This window comes from Drosophila sechellia, chromosome 3L, assembly GCF_004382195.2.
Source record: "Drosophila sechellia strain sech25 chromosome 3L, ASM438219v1, whole genome shotgun sequence".
NCBI lineage: Eukaryota > Metazoa > Arthropoda > Insecta > Diptera > Drosophilidae > Drosophila > Drosophila sechellia.
Window position 1 is genome coordinate 8,687,481 of NC_045951.1, and position 9,788 is coordinate 8,697,268.

The following is a 9,788-nucleotide window of genomic DNA, read 5'->3' on the forward strand; positions in this document are numbered from 1 at the left end:
CTCCTCTTTCGAACCTTTAAATAAATAAAAATAACACATAATTAACTATAAGTTGTTTATTAGTTCCTATAGCAATTATCGTAGAATCTATTTAAAATAATTAAATAGATACAAAAACGATAGGATTAATCAAGGCACACACATCTATAAATAAGAAAAACCAATTATAGGCAAGCTGGAGTTGAAGTGTTTCAATGGAAAAACACATTGGAAAATCATTAATATTATAATTTGAAGATGGGTAAATATTTTTATGTGATCACCCAGATCTACCCTTGATCTATCGCACCAAAAACAATTTTGATGTGAAGCCCCAACAAATTGATGATCCTCTTCTGAACGATTAGGTTGCCCAAAGTTCGGGGCCCAAAACTCGTAAGTTTTGCTAATTAAAAAGGGTAAACTCTGCTTGCCTCGGATGACGCATCAAAGGCCATTAGCCGATAAATGCAGACCCGAGACCCCAAGAAACTGACACATCGACGCGGCTCCAAGCCAAGCCCAAAAACCAGACCCCCAGACACACAAAGACTTATTCAAACGCTGAGAACGGAAATGCTCCAAACATCAAAATCAAAATGAGCCGCAGAACACACATAAAACCAAACGGAAAATAAAAGAACAAATCTGGAAACACTTTGGCCCTGTCGAAATGTGTGTATTCTGTTGTTCTGGCCTCTCCGTTCTTTTGTTGCCAATTAACAGAAAGATTGACACTTTCGTTTGAAAACGATATACAAGACAGCATATTGCAATTTAGAATTTGTCAGGGGCCAAAAGAAGGCGGGTCAGTATGTGCGTCTGTGTGTGAGAAATCACACGTCGATTTGACAGTTTCCCCCGATTGTATACAGATAACCCCCTCACTCGTCTATAGCATATAGAGGCCGATATCTGGCCTTGGCCATTTGTAATCTGCGCTAATGACAGGCTACCAGAGGAGTGTATCTGTATCCGAGCTTGCCTTTGTATCTCTGAGTATCGATAGCCAATCTGTGTATCCAAATCAATTCGCACAACTGCTGCTGACATCTTGACAGATAACGTTGTGTCACATTTGGTTTTTCTTACGCTCAGCTCTGTGATTAGTGTCTGAATATAAAGAGAATTTAACAACCTGTACCGCCCGATTCGCCAGATGATTGACAGATTATAGATAGCAGTCGATAAATGGTAATTAAAAGGGGGGACTCTAATAAAGCACATCTGTTTCAAATATATCCAAAACTAGTATTCATTTATTGCTACAAAATATATGTATAGAACTTATTAAAGCCAGCAATAGTGAAAACTTTTAGTGGTATTTATTATACTTTTTTTTAGTAATAATAATAATGTACAAATTTTACTTAACCTTTTTTGGGTTTAATAATGCCAGTAATGGAACCTCTTTTTTAAGTAGATTTCAGCATGTATTTCAGCAACTTTATTCATATTTCACTTTACCTGGCAAGGATAACAGCCGTATTAAATTGTATTTCATTAACTAAAAGCTTACTCCTGCCCAGAAATAAAGAGCAATGGCAACAATTCTTTTTTCCAAGTGGGCGGAAGTGGAAGTCCCAGCCAGTCCATTAGGGCAAAAGTTCCCAGCAAATCCCAGCAGAGGAAACTTTGGCGGCAATATGATTAAATTTCACTAGGACTAACAATAACCATAACAATACTTTCATGGATGCTTTTCTCTCTGATTTCATTGCGGCAGGTCACGTCCTGGAATTGGCGCAGATTTCGGAGAACATGACCCACTCGCTCTTTTCGAAGGTTTATACCCGTATGGTGCCTTCATCGCGGATGATGATCCATCAACTGTACACCGAAATCATGAAGTAAGTGCTCGTATTTACTGTAATAAAATAACGAACTAGCTGTATTTAATTAATTCGAGTATAGAAGTTTGATTCTAATTGAGTAACTTCCCCTTTAGCCATCTGATTTACACCTCCAACTATACGAACAGCAATGGCCAGCTGGGCAGGCGAGGAATTGGCAGTGTCCAGAGCAACTTGGAGGAGGCTGTGAGGCACTTCTTTGTTCAGCTGTTCCCAGTGGCCTACCACCAGATGGTTCATCTGTCCAAGAACAATTTGGGTGACTTGCATGAGGACTACGTCAACTGCCTGAAGCACAACTTCGACGAGATGCATCCATTCGGGGACATTCCCCAGCAAGTGCAGTCCAACCTGGGCAAGAGTGTCCACATATCCAATGTCTTCATGAATGCCCTGCTCCAGGCCGCCGAGGTCCTCAGCGAAGCGGATGCCCTTTATGGCGAACAACTGACGGACACGTGCAAGCTGCATCTCCTCAAGATGCACTACTGCCCCAACTGCAATGGACACCACTCGAGTTCCAGGAGCGAAACGAAATTGTGCTACGGCTACTGCAAGAACGTGATGCGGTAAGTTGATATGCGGAAAGGGGTTTCGATAAGTTAAGATTTCATTAGATTATATCAAGTTAAGCACATATATTTTCAAAACTATAAATTGTTATACCGACCATATGTAATGCCTCTGTTTTATGATCTTCAGCGGCTGCTCGGCGGAATATGCCGGACTACTGGACAGTCCCTGGTCAGGTGTAGTCGATTCCCTGAACAACCTGGTCACCACCCATATTCTCTCGGACAGCGGCATCATTAATGTCATCAAACACCTGCAGACTTATTTCTCTGAGGCAATCATGGCTGCCATGCACAATGGGCCTGAACTGGAGAAAAAGGTGAGTAGATCCTTTCAAAAAATTAAGATCAAACGATCGAATAGGCGAAGCTTTAAATAACTTGCCCACATTAAGTACTAATTAAGTATCCTATTAATATTTAAATGCGCTCAATTTTAAATCGCATTATCCCTTATTGCATAAACTTATAAGATGTATGAGTGCAAGATATTTGAAGGACACAGCTCTGATTTTCAGACATCTGTCTGCAGATGCGATCGATTTCGTTAACTGGCGTTCCAAGAACACGATCGTTTAATGGTTTAATTGCCAGTTAATTTATGAACATTTTAAATGAATTTAATGGATCGGAATTCAGTTCCGGCCTTCGAACTTGTTCTGCAGTGGCAGTAGTCCCTAAAAAATATCTTTGGCATTTTGAGATCTTGTTTAACATGCACATGACATCCAATTGATACCCGTTCGCACGATTGGCATGTTGCCGGGAATTTAAAATGCTAAATTCGAGTGGAGTCGGAGTTCAGTTCAGTTTAGTCTCGTCCCCACCAGAAAGTTGCAATTTACATGCAGGGCGATGAGCAGCTGTTCAGCTTAATATAATGGGTCAGGTGGGAGGCGGGCAGACACGTGTGCCTTGCATGAGCGGCGGCGATTAGCAAGTGGAAGTGGAACCCCCCAAACCGGAGCTGTACATGGTTAACATTCCCCCTATTGTCTTGCAGGTAAAGAAGACGTGTGGCACGCCCAGCCTGACGCCCTATTCGTCCGGAGAGCCGGATGCGCGGCCTCCGCCCCACAAGAACAACGTGAAGTGGGCCACTGACCCGGATCCGGGCATGGTCCTCTTCCTGTCCACCATCGACAAGAGCAAGGAGTTCTACACGACCATCGTAGACAAGTGAGTATTTAGACGATGCCACAAACTGTATTGATTGGGTTGGGATTTGAACTAGCTACTACATTGACTGACCAAACTATGACTTAAAAAGGATAGTGTCCTGGCGAGGATTAACGCTTCTTGGGCTTGGTGATCATGGCGATCACATCCTTTAACAGGCAAAAGTACAGCGGCGTCACAATGGCCACAAAGAAAATCAAATTGGCGAAAAATCCATTCTTCACTGGCACACGACAGCCCTGGAAATTAGAATTAAATATTTTTTTAACCCAATTCAAAGCTTAATTATATGTTTTAATATTTACAACTTACATGTCGAGGTATCGGTGCCATTGGGCGAGCCAAGCAAAAGTCGTGGGCTAGATGATGCATCCACAATACTAGCTCCTTGAACATTTTGTTTATTTTGAACTTATTGAACAATTCAGAATAGTTGTTGAGAATTTCAAAACAACGAAATAGTGAATTGAAACAACAAGCTTACTAAGCTCATATAACTTTTTCATTCATCAGCTTCTGCGATGAGCAGCACTCTCGTGAGGATCACTCCTGCTGGACAGGCGATCGTTTCGGGGACTACACCCAGCTGCTGATTAATCCGGGCACTGATAGCCAGCGATATAATCCCGAGGTGCCCTTCAATGCGAAGGCTCAGACCGGCAAGCTGAACGAGCTGGTCGACAAGCTCTTCAAGATCCGCAAGAGCATTGGAGCTGCGGTAAGTTTGGTCAACCATTTGGGCACTTGGAACAATTTATCCATTTTCCTGTACACCTCCACAGGCACCTTCCAACAGCATACAGGCGACGCACGACATCCAAAATGATATGGGCGAGGGCTCCGGCGGCGGAGAGGGCCAGATCGGCGACGATGAGGAGGAGTATGGAGGCGCACATGGTTCCGGAGATGGTTCCGGCGATGGTAAGTTGTTACAAATCTTTAAAACTCCCTACATGGTCGCTTCCTTCCGTAAAAAAAATTCTCCTTAACCCACATCCTATCCTATTTTCAGGAGCCCATACGCCCATCGAGGAATCCGAAGGCACCACCACCAACGAAGTGGAGTCGCGTGACAGCGGCAAGACCAGTGGGTCCAAACCACTGGCAGGCACCGCGACGTGGATGCTCCTCACTCTAGTCACAATGCTCTTTAGTAGTTGTAGTTAAGGATGCTACCCCAGCCGAGGGATTGAACACAAAAAACGCAATGCGCCCCACTGTGCGAGGGCAGTGAATGATGTAACCAGAAGAAGAGCAACAGCAGATGCACACGAATCGAGTTAAATCATGAATTAATAACTATTATCATTATTATTATTATTTGTGTAATTCTTAAGTTGTTACAAGTAATTTATAGGCCCTAAGCGCATTCATCTAGCAATCGACTAACAATTTACAAACCAGAAGCGAACCGTGAAACCCTTGAAGCGCACCTCTCCTTCTCCGAATCCAACTAGACTTGTGTGCCATATAAATGCGTTGGATATTTGCATACGAACCGAGCAATTGCTAAACACAACTAACTATAAACGAAAATTAAACTAAATAGGCTCGCAATCAAGAAGAATCCCTTTCCATAGAGTGTGCAGTTTGTTCAGATACATGTTAATATATATAGCGTACAGTACACGAAGCTCAATGTTCAAAGCAAGTTGTTCCTTTTCTGTGTAATTACACAAGTAAATAGATCTGAAATCAGAGGCGTGGCACCACATTCAATTGCTAAGTTTTTGGGGGCGATCACAAAATATTATATACGTAAAGGATATAAATCTGTTAGCTGTAGCTCAGTGAATGTTAAACTAAAGCGAAATAATTGTTGTCTACACCTTTCGAACTGAACGAATGCGAACAATTTAGAAATTGATCAATTGGGAAATCGACGCGAAATGCATACGAATGGAATTTAGTTGAGTAAACGCACGGAAAAACTAGAAGACTTACAGCTTTATACGCACACAAAAACGAAAAACGAAGGAAAATCGATGAAAATCTATTGATATATTAATACGTATATGTATATACGTATATGTAGCATTACTTAAATTATATGAACAAAGAGAGAAGACGATCTTGGGGGGACAACAAATGGAAAAAATGTCATAAAATGCATTCAGCTAATTAGAGTTTACAGAGCACTTGGATTTCGTCTTGGGGAGAGAGTGCAGAAAATGCAGAGTTCAGCGCACAAATCACAGTTCGCAAATTTGCAATTTCAATCGAAACTAATGTTGCAATCTTACGGATACTTTACAGTGGGGCAGAGCGCTGCTGAATCAAATCCAGAGAGCAGCGCTGGCGGCACTCTAAAAAAAAAAAAACAAGTAAATATATATATATATACAAATGAATATGAAATATGCATTAAAACGAGTATGGCGCCAGCGATAAGAATGAAGTCTATATATATATACACATAAATGAATTAACTAATTAAATGGTAATTATATGCTAGTGCGTAAACGTAACGATTAGCGCGTAATGTGTAAAAAGCAAACAGTTGAACGAAAACAACAAATTTAGTTAGTAGCAAATTAACAAAGGAAGCGCCAACTGCCGCCGCACACAAATTGGCATATAGGCATATACATACATATACACTTCGCATATACACTTCGATCCGATCGAAATTAGATCGTAGTGTGCCGGCGCGCTGGTTGAACTATGTATAATTATTATTTGTATCATTATTATTTAACTATTGCATGTGATTAATAATATTTAAGTTAAACGTAAACGCAACATATTAAATTGTAACTTATGTATACCGCAAAAGCAGCCGCAATGTGCGCAAAAATCATCGTTGTAAATCTATTCGGAGATAACCAATGCGAATCGAAAATTGCACTAAAAATAAATCTACTACTTTTAGATGCCTAAAAACCAATAAATAATTATGTAACAAGAAACGCAAGTCCAAGAAGTTTATTGAAAGCGATACGCAATAGTGCTATGAGTGTAACGGCAGACAAGCGAAAATGAGAACTTTTGTAAATTTCATTTAAAACCTGAATAAACGTCAATATTTAAAATTCGAATTTAGCGCCTCTTTATTATGCAAGCAGGTGGCAACACCAACTAACTCAGCATTCTTGACTAGAATCGCATACACATGTGTAGAATGGCGGGTGGCAACTCCCGGCATATATTGATATCAGAACGGCAGCTTCGGACATGTATGAAATTACTATACAAAATACCGTCGATTTCCCGACTTTAAAAGTAGGTGTAAAAATATTTAAAAAAAATACTGAAATGGTAATAAGTATTTATACATATTTTTAAATTCATTAATTTTGAAGATATCTTATATCTACAAAATAAATTGACTCGTGAGATAACAATTTTCAATTTACATTCTACATATGTAATTATGTAAAAATATAACGATAGTTTTATACTTTTAATTTATCTCACATCACAATCTATAGTACCATCTCTAATCAAACGCGTTTTTGGCGGGAAGCGTTTACATTCTCATTGTTTTCCTCGCATTTCCCGGCAAACAGCGTTTTAAAAACCATCTTGGGCAAGCAGCTGTACTCAATTTGCTGTCCATTGTTGAAAGTAAAAGAACAAAAAAAAAAAACCAACCGCAAGATGGCTCGACGAGATTATGCCCAAGACCGAGGTAAGTGCAAGGAATTCTCAATCTTGAGGAGGCATCAAACATCCCATGTTTGTTGATTCACAGAATCTATCAAGACCTTCTTGTCGGAATTCTGCAAGTGCGACGATGATGGCAAAAAGGAGTTCGTCTACGGATCCCAGCTGGTTAAGCTGGCCCATCGGGAGCAAGTTCTGATCACCATCGATCTGGATGATCTGGCGGAATTCAATGAAAGTCTCGCGGAGGCGGTGGTCGACAATTGCCGGCGATACACGTCCATATTCAGCGATGTGATTGCTGAACTCCTGCCCAGCTACAAACAGCAGGAGGTCCACGCCAAGGACGCTTTGGATGTGTACATTGAGCACCGCCTGATGATGGAGTCCCGGACCAGGAATCCCATGGAACAGCGCGATGAGCGGAACTCTTTCCCCTCGGAGCTGATGAAGCGATTGTAAGTCTTTCAATTGCGCGGTTTTCGCCATTTTCCTCCGAAACTAACTCTGAAAATCGAACTCCTTTTAGCGAGGTGGGCTTCAAACCAGTATCCACGGAGAAGGCGCACTCTATTCGCGAGGTTAAGGCCCAGCATATTGGCAAACTGGTCACAGTTCGTGGCATTGTTACACGCTGCACGGAGGTCAAGCCCATGATGGTGGTGGCCACCTACACTTGTGACCGCTGTGGCTCGGAGACGTATCAGCCAGTCAACTCGCTATCCTTCACGCCCGTGCACGATTGCCCGTCGGATGATTGTCGAGTGAATAAAGCAGGAGGTCGTCTGTATTTGCAGACCCGTGGCTCCAAGTTCGTCAAGTTCCAGGAGGTCAAGATGCAGGAGCACAGCGACCAGGTGCCCGTGGGACACATACCGCGCAGCATGACCATCATGTGCAGGGGTGAGGTAACTCGAATGGCCCAGCCTGGAGATCACATTGTGGTCTCTGGAGTGTTCTTGCCACTTATGCGCACAGGTTTCGCTCAGATGATTCAGGGTTTGCTCTCAGAGACATTCCTCCAAGCTCACGTGAGTTACCCCGTTTAAATGAAACAAATTTATTCAAAATGCTTAATATATTGTTGCCTTCCTAATAGCGCATCATCTGTATCAACAAGAACGACGAGATTTCGGACAAGGATGCAGAGCTGACTCCAGAAGAGCTGGAGGAATTGGCCCAGGACGATTTCTACGAGCGCTTGGCCACCAGCTTGGCACCCGAAATCTATGGCCATTTGGATGTAAAGAAAGCGCTGCTCCTGCTGTTGGTCGGAGGAGTTGACAAACGGCCCGATGGCATGAAGATTCGTGGCAACATCAACATCTGCCTGATGGGAGATCCCGGTGTGGCCAAGTCGCAGCTGCTGGGCTACATTAGCCGACTGGCAGTGCGATCGCAGTACACCACAGGACGAGGTTCCTCGGGGGTGGGTCTCACCGCTGCGGTCATGAAGGATCCCCTCACAGGCGAGATGACATTGGAGGGAGGAGCTCTTGTGTTGGCTGATCAGGGTGTCTGCTGCATTGATGAGTTCGACAAGATGGCGGATCAGGATCGTACAGCCATTCACGAGGTGATGGAACAGCAGACAATTTCGATAGCCAAAGCAGGCATCATGACGACCCTAAACGCTCGTGTTTCCATCCTGGCCGCTGCTAATCCCGCTTTTGGACGCTACAATCCTCGTCGTACCGTGGAGCAGAACATTCAGCTCCCTGCGGCCCTGCTCTCACGTTTCGATCTGCTGTGGCTCATCCAGGATAAACCGGATCGGGATAATGATTTGCGCTTGGCTAAGCACATCACCTATGTGCATAGCCACAGCAAACAGCCACCCACTAGAGTCAAGGCTCTGGACATGAATCTTATGCGGCGCTACATCAACCTGTGCAAGCGCAAGAATCCAACTATTCCGGATGAGCTTACCGACTACATTGTGGGAGCTTATGTGGAGCTGCGTCGCGAGGCGCGCAACCAGAAGGACATGACCTTCACCTCGGCCCGTAACTTGTTGGGAATCCTGCGATTGTCCACCGCTTTGGCTAGGTTGCGTCTTTCCGATAGCGTGGAGAAAGATGATGTGGCTGAAGCACTGCGTTTGCTGGAGATGTCTAAGGACTCGCTCAACCAAATCCACGAGCACCAGAAGGGACAGTAAGTAGTTGCAAAGGTTGCAAGTAAATCCTTGTGCTTACAAGAATTTTTCTCATTTTCAGTGTTCCCAACACCTCGGATCGAATCTTTGCCATCGTTCGTGAACTGGCTGGCTCTGGAAAGGCAGTCAAAATCGCCGACATCATGGACCGCTGCACAACCAAAGGATTCAAGCCCGACCAGGTGGACAAATGCATCGATGACTACGAGGAGCTCAATGTGTGGCAGGTCAACATGGGACGCACGAAGATCACATTCATGTAGATCGCCCGCTTAATCGCACATCTTATATTTAGTCAATAAGTTTATGTCTCTTTATCGCCAATCGTTAATACTATCATACATTGTCACTTTACCATTTATCATTGTCATAAATAAATAAGAATTTTGTATTTGACTTAAGGACTGTGTATCCTTTGTTCCAAAATGTATGCTGTTTTTC

The 9,788-nt window shown here is 43.1% G+C and overlaps 3 protein-coding genes across 3 annotated transcripts in view; 2 read left to right on the top strand and 1 right to left on the bottom strand.

Annotated features, from left to right (window-relative positions):
- Positions 1–6,621, top strand: part of LOC6604947 (division abnormally delayed protein) — a 63,442-nt gene extending 56,821 nt beyond the window's left edge. Inside the window, exons 3-9 of the mRNA XM_002029754.2 lie at positions 1,706–1,829; positions 1,928–2,401; positions 2,535–2,724; positions 3,408–3,583; positions 4,097–4,301; positions 4,366–4,504; positions 4,596–6,621. Coding sequence (XP_002029790.1) covers positions 1,706–1,829; positions 1,928–2,401; positions 2,535–2,724; positions 3,408–3,583; positions 4,097–4,301; positions 4,366–4,504; positions 4,596–4,750 — 1,463 coding nt within the window. The 3' untranslated portion in view covers positions 4,751–6,621. The remainder of the gene's footprint in view (positions 1–1,705; positions 1,830–1,927; positions 2,402–2,534; positions 2,725–3,407; positions 3,584–4,096; positions 4,302–4,365; positions 4,505–4,595) is intronic.
- Positions 3,589–3,979, bottom strand: LOC116800931. The gene is made up of 2 exons (XM_032717644.1): positions 3,896–3,979; positions 3,589–3,822 (listed from the first exon to the last, which is right to left on the bottom strand). The coding sequence occupies exons 1-2, from the start codon at positions 3,977–3,979 to the stop codon at positions 3,694–3,696; spliced, it is 213 nt and encodes a 70-aa protein (XP_032573535.1). The 3' UTR covers positions 3,589–3,693.
- Positions 6,622–7,183: 562 nt separating the features above from the next.
- LOC6604948 (DNA replication licensing factor Mcm7) lies at positions 7,184–9,748 on the top strand. The gene is made up of 5 exons (XM_002029755.2): positions 7,184–7,214; positions 7,278–7,647; positions 7,719–8,220; positions 8,289–9,346; positions 9,409–9,748. The coding sequence occupies exons 1-5, from the start codon at positions 7,184–7,186 to the stop codon at positions 9,608–9,610; spliced, it is 2,163 nt and encodes a 720-aa protein (XP_002029791.2). The 3' UTR covers positions 9,611–9,748.
- The last annotated feature ends 40 nt before the right edge of the window (positions 9,749–9,788 follow it).

What these genes read in the sequence shown, in the direction of transcription:
- LOC116800931 (XM_032717644.1), bottom strand. Translation starts at nt 3,979, where the DNA reads ATGTTCAAGGAGCTAGTATTGTGGATGCATCATCTAGCCCACGACTTT. An exon ending in TGGCACCGATACCTCGACAT is followed by an intron (nt 3,823 to 3,895) that starts GTAAGTTGTAAA and finishes TCTAATTTCCAG; the next exon opens with GGCTGTCGTGTGCCAGTGAA.
- LOC6604948 (XM_002029755.2), top strand. Translation starts at nt 7,184, where the DNA reads ATGGCTCGACGAGATTATGCCCAAGACCGAG. An exon ending in AGACATTCCTCCAAGCTCAC is followed by an intron (nt 8,221 to 8,288) that starts GTGAGTTACCCC and finishes CCTTCCTAATAG; the next exon opens with CGCATCATCTGTATCAACAA. An exon ending in CACGAGCACCAGAAGGGACA is followed by an intron (nt 9,347 to 9,408) that starts GTAAGTAGTTGC and finishes TCTCATTTTCAG; the next exon opens with TGTTCCCAACACCTCGGATC.